General features: G+C 42.7%; 1 protein-coding gene across 1 annotated transcript; it reads right to left on the bottom strand.

Annotated features, from left to right (window-relative positions):
* Nucleotides 1–1050: 1050 nt before the first annotated feature.
* On the bottom strand, nucleotides 1051–19958 carry LOC119909383 (NLR family CARD domain-containing protein 3-like). Its single transcript, XM_038727587.1, has 9 exons — nucleotides 16413–19958; nucleotides 16203–16325; nucleotides 14920–14998; nucleotides 14517–14739; nucleotides 11420–13226; nucleotides 10835–11008; nucleotides 10530–10703; nucleotides 2072–2118; nucleotides 1051–1850 (listed from the first exon to the last, which is right to left on the bottom strand). Exons 1-9 carry the CDS (start codon nucleotides 16559–16561, stop codon nucleotides 1324–1326), a joined length of 3303 nt encoding a protein of 1100 aa, XP_038583515.1. The 5' UTR covers nucleotides 16562–19958; the 3' UTR covers nucleotides 1051–1323.
* Between the last annotated feature and the right edge of the window lie 1226 nt (nucleotides 19959–21184).

Below are 21184 nucleotides of genomic sequence, written 5' to 3'. Positions count from 1 at the left end.
GACAAGATAGACCCCCAAAACCCAACAAACTATAAGGCAGATACTAAACTCAAAAGTGCAACACAAAGAATGGCCGACCGGCAGTGCGTGACAGTTCCAGCATTAACAAAAAGACTTCATAAAGTGTATTAAGAGACAGTACACAGAAAAGTGTAGAGCAGTTTATAGTCAGTAACCTTGCTCAGACTCTGAAGACATTTTCTGTTTTAAAGACCAGACTGCACATCTTTAAAATCAGCCCAGAGGAACATATTAGTGCATGATGTGATCCCTGTTTGTCATACCAGCTAGATCATCACTGGAAATGTCCTGGAAAATGATCTAGAAAACAGTTCCCTGTCATTTATCTATTCTGGGGATTGTCATTACTATACTTGTATTTAATTAATCTTTTCAGTGTGACGAGCGGCTTCTCTCAGGTCAGATGTCTGCAAAAGTCAAAACTCAACATCAGAGCCGTTAAAGTTCGAACTATCATTCATGTTTTTCAGTTCAACAATTATTCAGACTGACTTAATTTAGAAAAATCTCATTAACAGCCATTTTTACATTAAACAAAAAAAGTAGTGTTTTGTATTCATTACCAATGATAAGGTATGGATTTGCACATCCGCTATGTTGCTGATATAATTATTGAATTAATTTAAGGCTGCACTAATTATTGATTCATCTGCTCAGTATTTTCTCATATTGTTTGGAAAAAAACATAGTGCAGTGTTAATTTTGTGTGTTAATCTTTAACTGATTGTTTTTTTAATAAAAATTCTGTGTAGTGTAGGTATTGATCATATTTTGTCTGAGCTGTAGCCTACTAGGTGTTTTGTTGTGTTAAGTTAAAGTAAAACTAAGCCTTGCTCCGTTAGTTAGCTTTTACCTAATAACATTAGCTAACTTGCTCTCTATAACAACTGCAAGTTTTGAACACACTGTATTTAATACTGTAAATTATAATACATAATATATAAAATTGTGCAGAAACAGTGTTTGTGAGGATCAAACTCAGCAGAAAAAGAAATGTACTTGAGCAACAGAAAAAATCAAGACTATTTGTTGAGTTTTTGTCTTCAAACCTTTATTGAAGTGAATGAGAAGCTCTGCAGCCATCAGCAGCTACTAGATGCTGCTCCAAGAAAACTTTATTAAAGTGAAAATCAGTCAACACAGTTTGTACACAACAAATTCAGCCTTGAGGAGATCATTTCACCATTTCTAAGGAAACACATTTATGACATTAAAGGCACAATCAGTGAGCCAGATGTTAACCAAAGTGAAGCCTCGTCCACCACCAACATTTAAACCACAGGACTGGAAGTTGTCTCCCTCCTACACAGAACACAGAGACACTGAGGAGTCATTACAGAACCCAAACCCAGGATAAAGAGGTTCAGTGAATGTGGTGTTGAAGGTGTGGAGGTGGATCAATGTGTCAGAGGAGACTCTGTAGAAGGACAGAGTGCCAGCAGGATAGTTCACATACACTGCTGCTCTGTTAGAGGAGGAGGGTGGAGTGAGGAATGTTACTCTGTTATTGTGCCAGACAGAGTAACATACACCAGAGCAGCTCAGACTCCAGGACTGATCATTTCTTCCAAACACACAGTCAGTAATGTTTCCTCTCCTTCTGATTCCTCCGTAACTTACTGATATATAAACTCCTCCTCTCCACTCGACCTCCCAGTAACAACGACCAGTCAGAACATTTCCACACAGCAGCTGAGCGTAGTAGTCAAATCTCTCTGGATGATCAGGGTATGGCTCCTCCTCCTCCACCCGTGTCACCTTCCTGTTGTTGTCAGACAGTTTGAGGTTTCTGTGTGCTGTGTTTGTGTCCAGTGTGAGTTCACAGAGATCTGATTGAGAGAACGAGACACAACACAGCAGCAGTTTATCATCAGACACATCTGAAGGTTTATTCTTTGTTTGTGTGCTGATGTTGTTCATTTCTAAAGTTTAATCATGATGCATTTAGTCAGTAATGTTTGAATGAATAAATACCACAACTATCAACTTTGAAAGAGAAACTGACTGTGTGCTGTTTTGTCATCATGAGTCAGATTGAATCCACACTTACACTTCCTCACATCAGGTTTTAACCTCTGCTCTCCACCATGGTCCACCCTGGAGGAAGAAACAAAGTCAGAGTGATTTTCTATCCAACATGAGTCCTAACTGCTGTTCAACATGAAGCAGTGTTCCTCAGTTTGTCAGAGTGACAGAGAAACAGGCTGAAACTCATCTGTCTACAGGATTCTTTCACTGTCTGAAAGAACAAGACCTGAAGAAGAAAAGGAAGAAGAAGAAGAAGATAACTAATTTGAGAGCAGAATGTCAAATGTCAGAATGTCCTTTGCACGTTGTCCCTCAAATTAAACAATTTATATTTTGACAATTCAAAATAAAAAAAATGTATAGAATATAATGTAGTAAGGCATTCAGGCATTCTGTAGCTATTGCTTTTAAATAGTCTATATTTTTCCTGTAGATCAACTTTTATACTTTAATAAAATCCCTGCTGAGTCAGCACACATGCAGGCATGATTCAGTCTGCCGTCCTCTTTTGTGTCTTTTGCATGGGGGTGTGCATGTGGCACCTTTTCACCTCAAATAATTTCAATTTCAATTCAATTCAATTTTATTTATATAGCGCCCAATCACAACAGTTATCTCACAGTGCTTTTCATAAAAGAGCAGTGTTGCTATAGACTAAATGAAAAATGGTACAGATATTTATAGTAGTGTTAATGATAACAATCGTAATGTTAATGATTATCATAACAATAATAACAATAGGACTAATAACAATAGTCGTTGCAGCAGAGGGTGTCGAGCAGGAACACGGGGGCAGCAGGTGACCCGCAGCCACAGATCCAGACTTTTCACATCCAGGTTTTAACATCCTGAAGGCACATTTGAAGTTTAGCTAACTGATGAGTTTCATCTGGTTTGATCGATAGATATAACTGAGTATCATCTGCATAACAGTGAAAGTTTATGGAATATTTCCTGATAATATTGCCTAAAGGAAACATATATAAAGTGAAGAGGATTGGTCCAAGGACAGATCCTTGAGGAACTCCATGACTAACTTTGGCATGCATGGAGGACTCATCCTTAACATGTACAAACTGAAATCTATCTGATAAAGAGGACTTAAACCAGCTTAGAGCGGTTCCTTTAATGCCAATGAAATTTTCCAGTCTCTGCAATAGGATCTGATGGTCAATGGTATCAAATGCAGCACTAAGATCTAATAAAACCAGTACAGAGACAAGTCCTTTGTCTGATGCAATAAGGAGGTCGTTAGTAATTTTCACCAGTGCTGTCTCTGTGCTATGATGAGCTCTAAATCCTGACTGAAAATCCTCAAATAAACTATTGCTCTGTAGAAAGTCACACAGCTGTTTAGCAACTGCTTTCTCCAGAACCTTAAGTTAATTTTAATTAAAGGTATAAATTCCTGAACTTTAATAAATCCTGTGTTTTAGCAGGTTTTCTGCTCACATTCAAAAGTTTTTGCACATTCAGAATCTCTCCCACATCTGTGTTCTCTGACAAAAACGTGCTTGCTGTTTGCTGCCGGTGGTGTGAGTAGCATCAGACATAACATGAGAGGACGCTGACGCTGTTTATTTCCCGCTTTTCCGTCTGCTATTCTGTCTATTCCATCTGCTATTCCTTCCTTTGCTCCTGTTCAGCTGGTTCCTGAAGCCGCTTGGGCACCTCGACCGGACTACTGCCTCCAACACGTGGTGGCCAACTCTAGCTGCATTAGCGGCTAACCCGATTTCCTAGCCCTTCTCACAGGCAACCTCCACCAGATGCGAGCCGTAACCGAGACTTTCATCTCCTCCTGTCATGCCGTGGATCATTTTGGCACTTACATCAGTCATCCATCTCTGTGTCCCTAGTCCATTGCTAACTGCTATCACGGAGCTCTCAGTCCCTCCGCTCGGCATCATGTTCAAATACTCAACTCTGCAACTTGTTGAATTAATCAGCTACTGTATTCCATCCTGCATCCCAGTCATCAAACAGCTCGGACTTCTTCGACAACCCCGTTACATCCACAGAAGCTTTCGCTGCAAGTTTGTTTATCTTCACCACGGACAATCCATTCCATCCATCTGGTCCCCTGCACGCTCTGTCGCACCTCTCCCATGTCATCGGAACGCTTCCCCCGCTGCATCACACAGAGCTGACACCGACAGGCTGCACAAAAAACCCGGACTGGACTACAGTGCTATTTGCACTTCACATACAACTATTCTCCAATCATTTGCAAATTCACTCACTGTCCCTCCTCAACTGCATTACCCCCCCACACTCACTGTTAATTGGGAGAACCTCAGATCTCTCCAGCCTGCCCCCATCTCACCACCCTCTCACCATGCCAACTTTGCCCTCCTCAACACCCAATTGATTAACAATAAAGCCCCTGCCCTCCATGAAGTAATCCTTGACAACTTGCTCACTGAAACCCAATGACATATTCTCTCTCAACCAAGCATCCTCCACTGGCTTACATCTGCAAACCCTGCCCTTCCCGTCATGGAGGCAGCCTCGCCATCATTTACAATCAGAACTTCCGGGTCACCATCCCCTCAATTTCTTCATTTGAATATCTCGCCTTCAAAGCTCTTTCCTCCATGACAGTTATCCTCATCTATCGGCCACCTAAACCAAACCCTTCCTTCCTCTCTGATTTTACAGAACTCCTCAGACTAGCCTCATCTCTCTCTTCATGCCTGCTGCTACTCGGTGACTTCAACATCCTTATATTTTATCCCTTTATTTTATCCCTTTTATTTTATTGTATTTTACTAATTTTATATTAATTTTTCATGCTCTTATCTTGTTTTTTTGTATTATTCTTTACACTTGTTAAAGCACTTTGTAACTTGTTTTTGAAAAGTGCTCTACAAATAAGGATTATTATTATTATTATTATTATTACACTCCCCCACCTGCCAGCTGTCATCAGAATTCACCATTTTACTGGACAACTTCACTCTCATCCAACATGTCACATTCCCCACCCATGACAATGGACACATCCTCGACCTGGTCTGCTCCATTAACCTACCAGTGCTCGACGTCCATCCATGCCTCTTTCCCCTCTCTGATCACAAACTGATACGGTTCACCATTCCTTCTCCAACCGCACACCCCCGCGTCCTTAGAGAAATCACCTTCCGCAACCTTAAATCCATTGATCCCCACCATCTCTCTGACCTGCTCTCCACCTGGACTCAACCCTCACCTCACCTGATGATCTCACAAACCACCTCAACTCCGTTTTGTCTACCTTCCTTAACTGGCCCCCCTCAAAACAAAAAACGTCACCTTTAACACCTCGTCCCCCTGGTACACACCTGCACTCCAGAAAATGAAACAAACTGGCCGCCAGCTTGAACGTCTGACAAAAAAAAACATCTCTCACAGTCCACCATGAAGCCTATAAACTCTACCTCATTGCCTACAAAGATGCCCTCATTGCTGCCAAATCTGCCTACCTCTCCTTCATCTTCACCAACCCCTGTCATAACCCCAGAACCCTCTTCTCCACAATGAACAACCTCATCAAGCCTCGGACCAACACCCTCTCTACCTCTTCTCCAGATCTCTGCAACCCATTCCCTCACTTTTTCGCTGATAAAATCAACACCATTTATCAGTCTCTGTCCCCTGCATCTGACCTCCCAGTTTCTACTGCAGCACCTACAACAGACCCTCTTCCCCCTGTCCTGCCTGACCTACATCCTCCTCCTCCACACTGCCTTCCCTCCCAGTTTGACCTGGTCACCACCCCTGAAATCTCATAACATAATCAGCTCTTCCAAACCCACTGCCTGCTCACTTGACTTCCTCCCTACTCCGCTCATGAAGTCATGCCTCCCCGTCCTTTCCCCCTACCTCACTAACCTCTTCAACTCCTCACTGTCCCTTGGAACCATCCCCTCTGCTTTCAAAACTGCCACTGTCAACCCAGTCCTTAAAAAACCTGGTCTGGATCCCTCTTTCCTTAATAACTACCGCCCAATATCCAACCTCCCCTTTCTGTCTAAAACCCTTGAACGTATAGTCGCCTCACAATTAGAAACTCATCTTCATGCCAATAACCAATTTGAACCTTTCCAATGAGGTTTTCTGTCCTCAAAGTCTTCAACGACCTCCTCACTTCTGCTGACACCGGAACCCTTAACATCCTTATTCTTCTTGACCTGAGTGCAGCCTTCGATACCATGAGCCATAACATCCTGCTCACCAGACTCAAAGACCTTGGTATCAAAGGTACTGCACTCACCTGGCTCTGTTCCTACCTTTCCAACAGATCCCACTTCATCTCTCTTCATAACCACACCTCTGCTACAGTCACAGTCACCCAAGGCGTTCCCCAAGGCTCCGTACTCGGCCCCCTTCTCTTCATCATCTACATCCTCCCCCTTGGTCAGATACTCCGCCACTTCAACCTGAACTTTTATGTTTATGTTATGCCGATGACACCAAGATCTACCTCAGCACCAAATCCCCCCATAATCCCCCTCTCTCCCACATCAACTCCTGTCTGTCAGCGATTAAAACCAGGAGGCAACACAACTTCCTCAAACTAAACAGCAATAAAACAGAATTCCTCCTCATAGGCTCCAAATCCACTCTCTGCAAAGCCAATAACACCATCAACAGCACCATTGTCTCCCCATCTCCCCAGGCCCTCAACCTCTGTGTGATTTTTGATTCAACCCTCTCCCTTGAGCCCCACATCCATCATGTCATTAAAACCTCTTTCACCTTCGCAACATTGCCAAAATCAGACCCTCACTCACACTCTCTGCTGCTGAAAGACTCATTCACTCCTTCATCTCCTCACGGCTGGACTCCTGCAACTCACTACTCCTTGGTATCAGCTCAACCTACATAAAAAGACTCCAACTGGTCCAGAACTCAACTCTGAGTCCCTCATCATTTTCCAGTCCCACCTTAAGACCCATCTCTTCACCTCTGCCTATCCCTAGTGTTTTTTTTGTTTTTTTCCCTTTGGTCATGTTTCTTTATCTGCTCTGTAAAGCGACTTTGAGTTTGTGAAAAGTGCTATACAAATTAAATTTATTATTATTATTATTATGTTGAAAAAAAACCCCGTAATATTAAAGACACTAAAGTCATCATTTGATGAGAATTTATAACATACACATAACACACTGCTGCTACTGAACGACTAGAAGACGAGCTGAATGGCTTTTATTGCAGATTTGAAAAGCCCACAGTCACACCTCTCCACCACTCCAACTCCATCTTCAAACAATCCATCTTCAAAAATGCTTTCACCCCCCTCTCGGACCCCTCACATGCACTCATGATCTGTGAAGAGGATGTAAGCCACCTCTTCCAAAGGCAGAAGATCATGAAGGCTCCTGGCCCATACGGTGTGTCACCATCCTGCCTGAAAATCTGTGCAGACCAGCTGGCCCCCATCTTCACACAGATCTTCAACAGATCACCGGAGCTGTGTGAAGTTCCCTCCTGCTTCAAACGCTCCACAATCATCCCAGTCCCCAAAAAACCCTGCATCTCTGGATTAAATGACTACAGGCCTGTCGCCCTGACATCTGTAGTCATGAAGTCCTTTGAAAGATGGTGTTGGTGTTGTGTTGGCCCACCCGAGGGACATTACAGGCCCCTTGCTGGACCCCCTGCAGTTTGCCTACAGGGCTAGCAGGTCAGTGGATGATGCAGTCAACTTGCAACTGCATTACATCCTGCAACACCTCAACTCTCCAGGGACATATGCAAGGATCCTGTTCGTAGACTTCAGCTCGGCATTCAACATCATCATCCAGGACATCCTCAGCACCAAACTCACCCAGCTCACCGTGCCATCCTCCACCTTTCAGTGGATCGCAAACTTTCTGACTGACAGGAGTCAGCAGGTGAGGCTGGGGAACATCACATCAAGCACCCAGACTATTAGCACTGGCGCCCCCCAGTGGTGCGTGTTCTCCCCACTGCTCTTCTCCCTCTACACCAATGATTGCACCTCAGGAAACTCATCTGTCAAACTCCTGAAGTTCGCTGACGACACAACGGTCATCGGCCTCATCCGCGACAAGTTGGCCTAAAGACTGGAGGTTGATCAGCTGGCTCTCTGGTGCGGTCTGAACAACCTGGAGCTTAACACGCTCAAAACTGTGGAGATGACCGTGGACTTCATGAGGAGCCTCCCCACTCTGCCCCCCATCACCATACTCAACAGCCCTGTGTCTGCTGTGGAATCCTTCAGGTTTCTGGGATCCACTATATCCCAGGACCTGAAGTGGGACACCATCATCAAGAAGGCCAAGCAGAGGATGTACTTCCTGCGCCAGCTCAGGAAGCTCAACCTGCCTAAGGAGCTGCTGATCCACTTCTACACAGTCATCATTCAGTCTGTTCTCTGCACCTCCATCACTGTCTGGTTTGGATCTGCCACCAAAAAGGAGCAGACTACAATGGATAGTCAGGACTGCAGAAAAGATCATTGGTGCCAACCAGGACTTACACATTTCCAGAGTCAGGAAATGGGCAGGAAAAATCACTGCAGATCCATCTCACCCCGGACACAACCTGTTCCAGCTCCTCCCATCTGGTAGGCACTACAGAGCACTGTATGGCAAAACCAACAGACGCAGGAACAGTTTCTTCCCTCAAGCCATCACTCTGGAACAGCTGATTTCTGACTCACAGTGTCAAGAACAATTCCTTTGCAATAACCCAGTAGCTCTGTCTCTAATCAGCCACCTGTTTACTGGTTATCACTTATTATTTATTGATCATTCTCTATTTCAGAGCTGTTCATATTTTTGTATTTTATATTATATATACTGTATACCAAATCCACCTACCCCAAGTAAAGAACACCTGCACATAATACTTATCTATTCCAGCATCCTTTGCACTGTGTACATGAATGTGTACCTGTGTTAGGAATGTGGTTTTTGTGTTCATGTCTTTCCTGTTTAAGTCTGTTTTTGGTTCTGCGTTTCTCTGTGTAGTCTTGTTTAGTTAGTTCTTAGTCCTGTACATTAGTTAATGTCTTTTGTGTTTACTCCTGGTCTTGTGTTCCCTGTTTAGTCTTGTGTATTCCCTTGTTCATTTACTGGTTCTGTTTAGCTCTGCATCTCAGCCCTGTGTCGTACTTGTGTATTCTGGGTTAACTGTCTCTCTCTGGCGGCCTGGTACTGTCATGATCCTGTCTGTGTGTCTTATTTGGGAGTCTGGGTTTAGTTCCATGTCCTTAGTTCATGTTTTGGTGTTCATTCCTGGTCCTTGTTTGCATTATTGTGGTTTGGTCTCCTCTGTACTCTGTATCCTAGTTCTGTGTTCTCGTTTAGGTTCTGGTTCTTTGTAACTTGTGTGTTTCTGTCTTCTTGGTTATTCACTCTGCCCCATGTCTGCTTGTCTAGTGTTCTCTCTGTTTCCCCCTGCTTGTCTCTCTCTTTTCCATGCTTTCTGCCTGCCTCGTTAGCCCTGATCCCGCTCACCTGTGTTACTCCCGCCCCGCTTGTTAGTCCCTGTGTATATGTATGCCTGCCTGTCTCTCCAGTCTTTGTCACGTCCTTGTGTCTTGTTGAGTGTTCCGCCTTGTGCTCCGTTTTCCCTGTGTTTTTGGATCGCCTTGTGTTTCCTGGATTACCTTGTTTGGACTTTTGCCCTGAGCTTCATGTAAGCCTGTTTTAGTTTAGTTTTTGAATTAATAAATCCTTTGTTTGAACTGCATCCTCCTCTCGCCTCGCCATTGTCTGCATTTGGGTCCTCACCTCAGTCTGCACTCAGCGCCCCGACCCCTGACAACCTGTATATCACACCCACCTCACATGTACATAAAAATAATGATTATAATTATTTACTCCTGCATGCTTTGCACTCTGCTCACTGCACTATTTGTCAATCTGTCTATATTGTTCTGTTTTGTTTATAGTGTGTATATTTGTGTTGCGCTTATCCTGTACGCAGGATAAGCGGTTGAAGATAGATGAATGGATGGATGTTTGTGTTCTCTATTCTGTAGCCTGTGGTTGTTTTTATTATACTTTTATTATAGTATTATTGTAAGAGTAAGCACACCATAAGCAATGTATAATCCAGAGTCAAATTCCTCGTATATGTACACATACCTGGCAAATAAAGCTGATTCTGATAAGTGCGAATGAGTACCTTGATTCACTTGCACTGGTACACTTATCCACTGCACATACCACTCAGCTGGTTTGGGGAATATTACAGTAGGTAAACATGTTATATATGGAAATATAGTGAATTGGTGAGTAGTGTCTGACTGATTTTGGTAGTTTCTGATGTTTCTAATGAACGGCTGTTTCCAATCAATAAGACTTCTGAAGATCGATATTTTTCCTAACTCAGTCCTACTCACTGCTCTGAACAGAATTAGAAGAAATAAAAACTCCTTCGTGATGATGAACTCCAGTAGATTGACATTAAATAGTGGGAAAATAGACACCCACAGTGTGTGAGCTCTTGTTGTCTGTCCAAACCTGAGAGTGTCCAGTCTCCAGTGTGGATCCCCCAGTCTAGCAGACAGCAGCTTCACCCCTGAGTCTCCTGGATGATTGTAACTCAGGTCCAGCTCTCTCAGATGGGAGGGGTTGGAGCTCAGAGCTGAGGCCAGAGAAGCACAGCCTTCCTCTGTGATCAGACAGCCTGACAGCCTGGAATCAAGAAAACATCATAAACTCTGTTTTAGGAAATCATGTCAGCAGGAAAATCCTACAGACCATTTTCACTAACATGAACCTAAAACAACATGAGGAGGATTTAAAAGAAACCGCTTAATACTGACCTCAGAGTTTCCAGTTTCCAGTGTGGACTCTTCAGTCCAGCAGACAGCAGCTTCACTCCTGAATCCTGCAGGTTGTTGTTACTAAGGTCCAGCTCTCTCAGACTAGAGGACTGGGAGCTGAGAACTGAGGACAGAGCTTCACAGCTTCTCCCTGTGAGGTTACAGTCAGACAGCCTGAAAAAAGATCAGCAATGGACACAAACTAAATTTTAATAAGCCCAACCCTAAAACGTCCACTGCTGGGGTTAGGGTAATCACTCCTAAATCCTCAGGAATTGTTAAAAAAGTTCAGCAGCCAAACTCATGACTTTAAAGCATGTATAGATGAAAGGCCAAGTCAATAATCATGGTCAATCAGGGTCTTCCCCCAGAACATTTTAAGCAATAAAGACATTTCTTGCATTCTGGTGAAAATTTACGCACCAATTTATGGTGGAAATGTCTCTTTCTATATAAATGAAAACACAATATTCACATCTTGCACCTTAGGTAACCGCCTATGTCGCTTATGCCACGGGGCAGCCCTGTATTTGTCAAATATTAAATCAAGCATTTTTGAAATTGCACATACATAAATCCACCTACAGAGCTTTGTTTGAGGCTTTGACCACTGGCAGCAGTCTCAGAAGAGCCTCCTCTGAAGCAGAGTATTTCTTCAGGTCAAACACGTCCAGATCTTTTTCTGATGACAGTAAGATGAAGACCAGAGCTGACCACTGAGCAGGAGAGAGTTTATCTGTGGAGAGACTTCCTGAACTCAGGGACTGTTGGATCTCCTCCACTAGAGAACGATCATTCAGTTCGTTCAGACAGTGGAAGAGATTGATGCTTCTCTCTGGAGACAGATTCTCACTGATCTTCTTCTTGATGTACTTGACTGTTTCCTGATTGTTTTTTGAGCAACTTCCTGTCTGTGTCAGCAGACCTCGTAGGAGAGTCTGATTGGTCTTCATTGAAAGACCCAGGAGGAAGCGGAGGAACAAGTCAAGTTGTCCATTTGAACTCTGTAAGGCCTTGTCCACAGCACTCTGGTAGAGATGTGTTAGTTTAGGTTTGTCTCTGAAGACTTTAGACAGCTGGGAGGTTGATTGTTCTTCTGCCAGCAGATTGACACCAGAGTTGATGAATGTCAGATGGACATGAAGAGCAGCCAGAAACTCCTGAACGCTCAGATGGATGAAGCAGAACACCTTGTCCTGGTACAGCCCTCTCTCCTCTTTAAAGATCTGTGTGAACACTCCTGAGTACACTGAGGCTGCTCTGATATCGATGCCACACTCTGTCAGGTCTGATTCATAGAAGATCAGGTTTCCTTTCTGCAGCTGCTCAAAAGCCAGTTTTCCCAGAGACTCAATCATCTTCCCGCTCTCTGGACTCCAGTGCTGATCTGTCTCAGCTCCTCCATCATACTTGACGTTCTTCACTTTGGACTGAACAACCAGGAAGTGGATGTACATCTCAGTCAGGGTCTTGGGCAGCTCTCCTCCCTCTCTGGTCTTCAGCACCTCCTCCAGAACTGTAGCACTGATCCAGCAGAAGACTGGGATGTGGCACATGATGTGGAGGCTTCGTGATGTCTTGATGTTGGAGATGATTCTGCTGGCCTGCTCCTCATCACTGAATCTCTTCCTGAAGTACTCCTCCTTCTGTGGGTCAGTGAACCCTCTGACCTCTGTCACCATGTCAACACACTCAGGAGGGATCTGATTGGCTGCTGCAGGTCGTGTGGTTATCCAGAGGCGAGCAGAGGGAAGCAGGTTCCCCCTGATGAGGTTTGTCAGCAGCACATCCACTGAGGTGGACTCTCTAACATCAGTCAGGACCTCATTGCTGTGGAAGTCCAGAGGAAGTCGACACTCATCCAGACCGTCAAAGATGAACACAACCTGGAACTCTTCAAAGCTACAGATTCCTGCTTCTTTGGTTTCAGTAAAGAAGTGGTGAACAAGTTCCACCAAGCTGTACTTTTTCTCTTTCAGTACATTCAGCTCTCTGAAAGTGAATGGAAATGTGAACTGTATGTCCTGGTTGGCTTTGTCTTCAGCCCAGTCCAGAGTGAACTTCTGTGCTAAGACTGTTTTCCCAATGCCAGCCACTCCCTTTGTCATCACTGTTCTGATTGGTTCATCTCTTCCAGGTGAGGCTTTAAAGATGTCTTCTTGTCTGATGGTTATTTCTGGTCTGTCTGGTTTCCTGGATGCTGTTTCAATCTGTCTGACCTCATGTTCATCATTTACCTCTGCAGTCCCTCCCTCTGTGATGTAGAGCTCTGTGTAGATCTGGTTCAGAAGGGTTGGGTTTCCTGCTTTAGCAATCCCCTCAAACACACACTGGAATTTCTTCTTCAGTTCAGACTTGAGTTTACGTCGACAAACTGCAGCAACAGCAGTTTCTGAATGAAAAATCGAGAAATGTGATTAATAAGTGGCTACAGGGGTTGGCTTCCAGGTTGCAACCAAGATTGCTGCATAACTTCAATGCTCTCCGACGGTTTTTCTAAACACAACAATTTTTGAGATTTGATTATAAATGAAATTTTACTTAAGATGGAGGATGGGGTTGTTACAAGGAGGAGAAAGGCGACGGGCACAGCACCTATTACTGAGGATTTACAGCAGGACAGCCGAAGCTGCTCCCTGGTCCACAAGGCAGAGGGGCAAGCAATGGAGGAGGTTAGCTTGCAGAAGGTACTAGCCGAACTGAGAGATTTTAGACAAGCAACTGCTCTCGGAGATACAACAAGACTTGCACAAGACAAGTGATAGGCTAGATGAAGCCTGAAAAGAATTCAGGAGGTGGAAACGGCCATGCAGGCGCACCATCGTTACTCACGTAAATTTTACAACGGCAGGACAATATGGAGGCTAAACTTATTGACCTAGAGGGTCGCGAACGCCGAGAAAACAATAGTAGAAGACAATAACATTGAAGGTTTCATAGATAAACTGCTTCGGGATTGCCTGGATTTCCCCCAGGACGCGCAGATCAAAATTGAAAGAGCCCACAGGGCCCTTGGTCCTAAGCCCGCTGATGTGCAGTCAAAGCCTTGCTCTATCATTGTCAAGTTTGAGGGTTACAAAGTCAAAGAAGAAGTTATCCATAGAGCTTGGCAGAAGGGACAAGTGCAATACAACAATGACCGCTTCTACGTGGACCACGATTACCCACCAGCTATTATCAAGAGACGTGCGGAGTACAATCAAGCAAAGAAGATGCTGAAGGGGAGAAAAATTAAGTTCCAAACTCCTTACCCTGCAAGACTACGCGTCTTCTATGGAGATGAGACCTGCCTGTACCAGACCGCGGCGTGAATGTTGGGAATGGAGAACTTTGGTCTTGGTCACAGACTGGAAGTGTGACCATAAGGTAATGTAAATCTGGCTATTGTATTGTTCTCAATTTTTCAAAAATAAAGAATTTAAAAAAATTAAAAATAAGTGGATGCTATAGTAAATCTGATAAATGTAAACTTTAAGACATCAAGATGATATTTATTTTCCTCCTCCATGAAATCTCTTCAGCTCATCAGCTGTGAACAGTTTCTGAGTTTCAGCCCAGAAGAATTCATAGATCTGATCCAAATGTGTGCATCATATTAACAGCAGAGTTTGAAATGGAAACTTCTCCCATGTTGCCTCCATTTCCTCTTTCCATCATGTTAAATCTGTTCAAATCCTCTTACTGCTCTGCAGACGCTCAGCCAGCTCCTCCTGCTTCATTCTCCTCAGGAAGTGCAGTGTGATCTTCAGAAATGCCTCTCTGCTGCTCCTCCTCTGCTCCTCCTCCTCACCCTCCAACACCTCCTCATCCTCCCTCTCTAAGCATTCTGGGTAATCTGGACTCAGAACTCTCTGGAACTTCTTCACCTCGTTCTTCACAAACCTGACAATGTTTTCCTGGAGCAGCTGGAACAGAAGAAAATGTAAAGTTGAACTAGTAGAAGTCAACATCAGATCATCTGTGACAGACAGAAAGCCTGCTGGTCTGCAGAGTGCAGCATGGAGACTGGATCAGAATGCTGCTTCACTATTTACTTTGTGGCTGTTGTAATTAGCAGTAGTAGCTGAGCTTGTACATTTACACACCATAAATATGGAGTCCAGGTCCGTTTGATGCTGCTGTGCAGACTGACCACTGGAAACCTCTGAGCTCTGCTGATCAACTCTGTGAAGTAGAGCAGAAGCAGAACAGACTACTTAACTGCCTGATAAAGACATAATACCCATTGGATGACAGGAAATCCCTCCATTAAAATGTTTACCTAGGATAAGCTGATGGGTGTCATATGATCTGAATACAACAGGTTAATACATATACCCATCTCTCTTTTTAATTTGAACCCTGAACGATGTGTTTCTGTTTGACGACGTGATCACACTGAGTGTATTTACATAATCTTGTAGTAAGAAACTTAATCACAGCCCTCATAAAAGATGCAGGTTGGGCTGCTAACCCTTCCTGTGTGTTCTAATGAAATGAGGAAACTCATGTTTAAATGTGGAATATTATGACTTTGTTCTCAGATTTTACTTTGTGATCTGAGATTTGTGAATGTGGATCCTGATTTGAAAAACTGCATGAAGGAGCTAATTTATCACTCCACTTTCAGTGTTCTTACACATTCTCAAACCTGCATCCAGCTCTTTGTGGATTTTAAATGTGGTTTTGATACTTGGACTAAGGCCCTGTGCACACTACTGCATTTTCAAATTAAAACAGAGACCTTTTGCTACGTTTGCACCTTCCATCCAGACTGAAACAGTGAAGTTTGGAAACGCTGCCAACCCCGTTTTACATTTCGAAACTCCAGAGAGCTTTTTAGTGAAGACGGGCAAAAACGGAGGACTTTCGAAACAATGACGTAGACCCTCGCAAATAACACTTAGCCTATCTGCCTCCACTTGTACTGTGCATGTCGTCATTTACTTTGCGACGACTCCCAGACTGTTTTCCGCCTCCACACTCCTGTGTTACATTCAGTAACAGTCCCAGTTCGTTATTGGTGCATACAAAAAAACAAATCTGGTCTGATTCTTTGTCTACATTACTTTATTACAAATTTTCTGTAACTACGGAAGAGACCATCTGCTTCATGTGTACACCGGCACGCGCATTCCCAGTTTTCCTGAATGGCCACTAGATGTGTGTTTTCAGTTTTTAATGTAGACGGAGATCAACTCCAAAACGCAGCTGAATCGTATTTGTTTTAATTCTCCATTTGTAAACTAAAACGCAGTAGTGTGGATGGGGCCTAAGATCTGCAAAATGTGAGACCAGTTTGAAAAAAGTGAACAGTTAAGAACATGAAGTGATCACAACAAAGACACCAAACCTCATCTCAGGAGAGACAAACATTTAACATGCTGACCTTTGATCAGCAGAGTGGTGTCCACCTTTGAAGTTAATAGGTTGGCCCATAGACCGGTCACTCTTGATGGACACACAGCTGGGTCCAGGTTCAGCAGAGTCTGGTCCCTGCTGCTGCTCTGGGCTTCAACACAACACACACAGAGCTTTGAGAGTGAATAATGATGGTGGAGTGATTTGAGTCCTGGACAGTTAGAGATCCTCATCTCACCTCTGAGCTTTGGTCTGGCTGTCATGTTCCCCACACAGAGTGCTTTTAGAGGGAGGGACTCCCTCCTCTCTGTCCTCACACTGATTCATAGCAGAGCCCACACCTTCACACAAACACAACAACATGCTGAGAGAGCTGCACTCATTCATTACAACAAGCTTTACATCTCAGGACACATTAGTTCTCCTTTCTAAGGAGCCCTAAACAGGATCTGATGACCCCAAAATGTGTTACACAGCTTCCAGATTCACCCAGAAGTTCAGTATGTTGAACACAAAATAGTATATCAGATGTATTAGACTGTCAAGATTTCTTACAGTACACCCAAACATCATGGTTTAAGCTCAAGCTACTGTGTGTTCGGCTTTATAAAACATTTTTTTATAAAGCATTTAGCAAGGGCATAGGTCTGCATTTGTCTTAATATGTTGACTATGACACTCAGGTTAGTATTTGTCCAAAAGAAGATAAATTAAAGATCTATATCGTTTAGACCGTTCGGTGTCTCAAACAGCGTACAAAGACTTTGCTGGCTCTATGAATTCATCTTAGTTGAATTGAAGTTTATGTACTACGACAGTGTTTCCCAACCCTTTCCTGAAGAAAGTTACCACCTGTCCTGCATGATTTAATCTCTCCCTGCTTCAACACAGCTGTTAAAGCAGTTTCAGTATTCATAACCAGTTGATATTTTGAATCAGCTGTTTTGGAGCAGGGAGAGATTTAACACATAAACAGTTATATAACACTGTTTATATAACAGTTATCCACAGAAAGAAACTCCTCCTCACCAAAGCCACTGTTGGCATATCCTAATTTGCGTGATTTGGATGTACAAATATTGAAAGTGGTAGACATTTTGCATGCCAAGACCCATGCATTCAGACTTTTTTTTAATGTTTTGCATAATGCAAATCAGTCACTGCTGCCAACTCCTCTTGTAATTGTGTAATCTGTGTGAACACAGTGAATAAAGTAAAAGTATTACATTAGGCAACTAACCTAACTAACTAAAAGGTGGATATTTACAAAATTATCAATACAGGTATACATGTTGTATTGCATGTGTGTTTATCCTATTAAATTCAGCTGATAGCAGTAAAATACCAAAGCATATTACTCTTCAAAGGGAAATTATGAATGAGAAGTGTGTGTCTGGTTTTTAAGACTGGAAGAGAGTTAGAAAGAAGAAAGTTACACTCTTAATCAACGACGATATGTTTTTCTGTGAATGGACGTGGCTAGTTGTATGGACAGGGTTAACGTCCTATTTTGACAGAATAAATAAATAGTGCCTGTAAAAAAAGATCCTGTTACTAGTTGAATAATTGAAGCGATATGCAGTCAGCTTTGTTGCTACACTGGCACGTTAAGTGCTAGATAGAATAGGCTCAAATCAATAGGTTATATTTAAGGAATTAGCCTGCTAGTTTCACGTTACAATTTTGACTAATTAATTAAATATAAATCAACGACAAAATCCCTCCCCCTATAGCCTAAGTGTCTACATGACTAAAATTTATAACTTTTGAATGCGTTTCCTATCAAATCGCACAATTGTATTTTGTATTTTTTGCATGTATTTCCTGTCCTGACCGTCCTGACTGTGAAGGTCTGCAGTTGGACCCTCTTACACAACATAGTCGAACTTAAAGGTCCCATATTAAGCTCATTTTCAGGTGCATAGTTGTATTTTGGGTTTCTAATATAAAATGTGTACATGCTTTAATCTTCAAAAGATGATGTTTTTTGAACATTAAAGCATGTATTTTTTTCATACTGTCTGTATGTATACTGTCACTCAGCGATGCTGTCTGTTGCTTCAACTTAATGTTTTTCAGCATATCCGCTCATTCAGCATTTTCCCATGCCAAGTCCCCACTGACTGCTGCCATCCATCCATCTATCCATCATCAACCGTTTATCCTGAGTACAGGGTTGCGAGGGGCATGAGTCAATCCCAGCTTACATCGGGCGAAAAGCGGGGTACACCCTGGACAGGTCGCCAGTCCGTCGCAGGGACACACATAGACAAACAACCAATCACAGTCACACCTAAGGACAATTTTTAGAGACACCAATTAACTATAGCCTGCATGTCTTTGGATGGTGTATTATTAATTATATTTATAATTATACAATAATAATATGTAATTCAAAGTCCAGGGACAAGCTGCTTTTTGATGCTTTGTCTTCACTGTTATAAAGGAGAAAAAATGAATAAATTAATTAATATAAACATAGAGAAATAGCTTTTATTACCAAAATGGATTTATATTTGTGTATTTATATATTTCTTTCTGAATTTATTTATATTTGTGTTATTATTTGTTCTTCATAATTATAAGGGACAAAAGCCTTGTAGGCTACTACTTGTAGGTTTTTAAGATGTGACAGTAAGCCTACTCACCGCTTTTTAATATTTCACACAGCCTGTCGCAGCCGTTAAAATAAATGGGTTCATGGATTCATTTTTTTATGTGATGCTGAATATTATGAGCGCATAGTTTGGTAGGAATATTGAAATAAATTTTAATATGAGTGTGTTTCTTAATGTGGGGGAGTTTTCAGAAGCCTAAATGTTGAGATTCAGTCTTTCAACCACTGTTGGAGCACATTTTATTACTTTTTATGGCATGAATGGACTTTTCATTTTGTTGCTTTATGAAGTTAATTTGAACAATGTTTGGAACATTTTTGTGAGTTAAATAAATTAATCTGATGTTTGAAGTGACGAGACATTCTTAAAGTGACCTGACCACTTATTCAGAGACCGAGGCTTTTAATGTGGAAACAATGACACACAGCCGAGTAGAAAGAATAAGGCTGAAAATGTCATAAGAACACATCAAATCAACCCATTAATATTATAGGATATGCCTGTTCACTTAGGCATTCACACTGTCATCTATGTTCTGTCTTCCTGTGTCAGCCAAAGCTGTGTTACTTCGATTGTGTCTTTCTAATATTACAGTTTGCTCTTTGTTTGTAAAATATGACGCTCTGCTGCCAGTAGACTTGTTCATGTTTACGATTGCTCGTCTGCTGCTAGCTCCGCCTTTTATGTGAACGCGTTCATGGCTGGATCGAGAAACCCTGGGTTGACTTACCAAGTTGATAACCAGCTTCATGTGACCTATGACCCCGATCCTGATTGATACAGACTAGTATTAGCCTACAGTTCATCAACATTTAATTAGTGCAGGGAAACGTTTAGCAAGATAGGGGCCCAAAATTCCTGCCAGCGCCCCTGATCACAGGAGAAGGCAACAGCAAAGGAAACTATGCCACAATGTGCATGTAAGCCAATAAATTGGTTTAATTCTTCAAAATAAAAATAAAAATGTTCACACTAAACTGTGGCATTGGGCTGCTGGCATAATAAAAATAAATGTTATTTAAATACTTTTACTTTTTGTTTCACAAGCAAGATGTCAAATGAGTAAACCCTCAGCTTCACACAGCCAAGCAACAGAATACTGAATTGCGTGAATACATTAATATATTGATCTAATATATTATTATTGTTGCTATTGCCGCACACACACACACACACACACACACACAACTACTGATGGTTTCACATTTGAGAGGGAGGGCTGTCTGTATTATATAAGGATCTATCAGCATACAACAAACTAATAGAATGGAGAGTTATTAGATGAGGAGCCGACCATCATACATAAAGTTACTGTTTAAGGCACTTTTTTCAAGGACTAGTCAATTTTGAGACTTTGGTCTATTTTACTTTCATGTCTTCTTTTACTGTAATAGAAAGAAAACTTCAAGAATACACCTTTAGATGAAGTTTGTTTTAAGCCTGCTACCCTCGTCTGTTTGCATCTATAGATTTATTCTAAATTAACCAAAACAAGCTAATCAGCATATTTACACAGAACATTTCAGGATGAAAGACTCTTGATGTAAGTCATTAACTGGGGAAGTTCTGTGGTGATTTTGTTTATCCCATTCACTTGCAGTGACTTGTCAAATGTGAGAAAATTGGTGCATTTTAATTAGTTAACGCTTAAATTGCATATCAATGTGCCGACTGTGATGACGTTATTAGACACAAATGTTCTACTGTATTCACCTGTAGTGCCTCCATTAAGTACAGTACATTGGCCTGTATGGGATATTAGCTAAATTTCAGCTAAGTTAATACATTAGATCAGCTCATGAGTCATGCATGTTAGCAAGTTTAGGCCTATATTTGCCTTTTGTCTAATTAGCGGTAAACTCAAGCCACTAGTAGTTTAGTCTTCAGTTCATCACCACTCACCTCCACACAAGCCAGTAGCTGGGAGGGTCTGCTGCCTGTGTGTTGTACTGCTGGGGGAGACGCCACAAGCGAGAGAGAGAGGGAGGGAGAGAGAGAGAGGGAGGAGAGAGAGAGAGGGAGGAGAGAGAGAGAGAGAGGAGAGAGAGAGAGAGGGAGGGAGGGAGGGAGGGAGGGAGAGAGAGAGAGGGAGGGAGGGAGGGAGGGAGGGAGAGAGAGAGGGAGGGAGGAGAGAGAGAGAGAGGAGAGAGAGAGAGAGGAGGGAGAGAGAGAGAGAGGAGAGAGAGAGGAGAGAGAGAGGGAGGAGAGAGAGGGAGAGCGGGAGAGAGGAGAGAGAGAGCGGGAGAGAGGAGAGAGAGAGCGGGAGAGAGGAGAGAGAGAGAGGGAGGAGGGAGAGAGAGAGAGAGAGAGAGGAGGAGAGAGAGAGGAGGGAGAGAGAGGGAGGGAGGGAGAGAGGGAGGAGAGAGAGAGAGGGAGGGAGAGAGAGAGAGAG

Source organism: Micropterus salmoides, unplaced genomic scaffold (genome assembly GCF_014851395.1).
Source record: "Micropterus salmoides isolate LMB-PRFRI ecotype aquatic unplaced genomic scaffold, ASM1485139v1 Ms_hic_scaffold_18, whole genome shotgun sequence".
Classification (NCBI taxonomy): Eukaryota; Metazoa; Chordata; class Actinopteri; order Centrarchiformes; family Centrarchidae; genus Micropterus; species Micropterus salmoides.
This window is presented reverse-complemented; position numbering and strand designations above follow the sequence as displayed.

Excerpts from the sequence above, each read along its gene's own strand:
- LOC119909383 (XM_038727587.1), bottom strand. The coding sequence starts at position 16,561 with ATGAATGAGTGCAGCTCTCTCAGCATGTTGTTGTGTTTGTGTGAAGGT. Across the intron at positions 16,326-16,412 it reads AGCCAGACCAAAGCTCAGAG|CCCAGAGCAGCAGCAGGGAC; the intron begins GTGAGATGAGGA and ends GTTGTGTTGAAG. Across the intron at positions 2,119-10,529 it reads TGGAGACTGGACACTCTCAG|GGTGGACCATGGTGGAGAGC; the intron begins GTTTGGACAGAC and ends TTCTTCCTCCAG.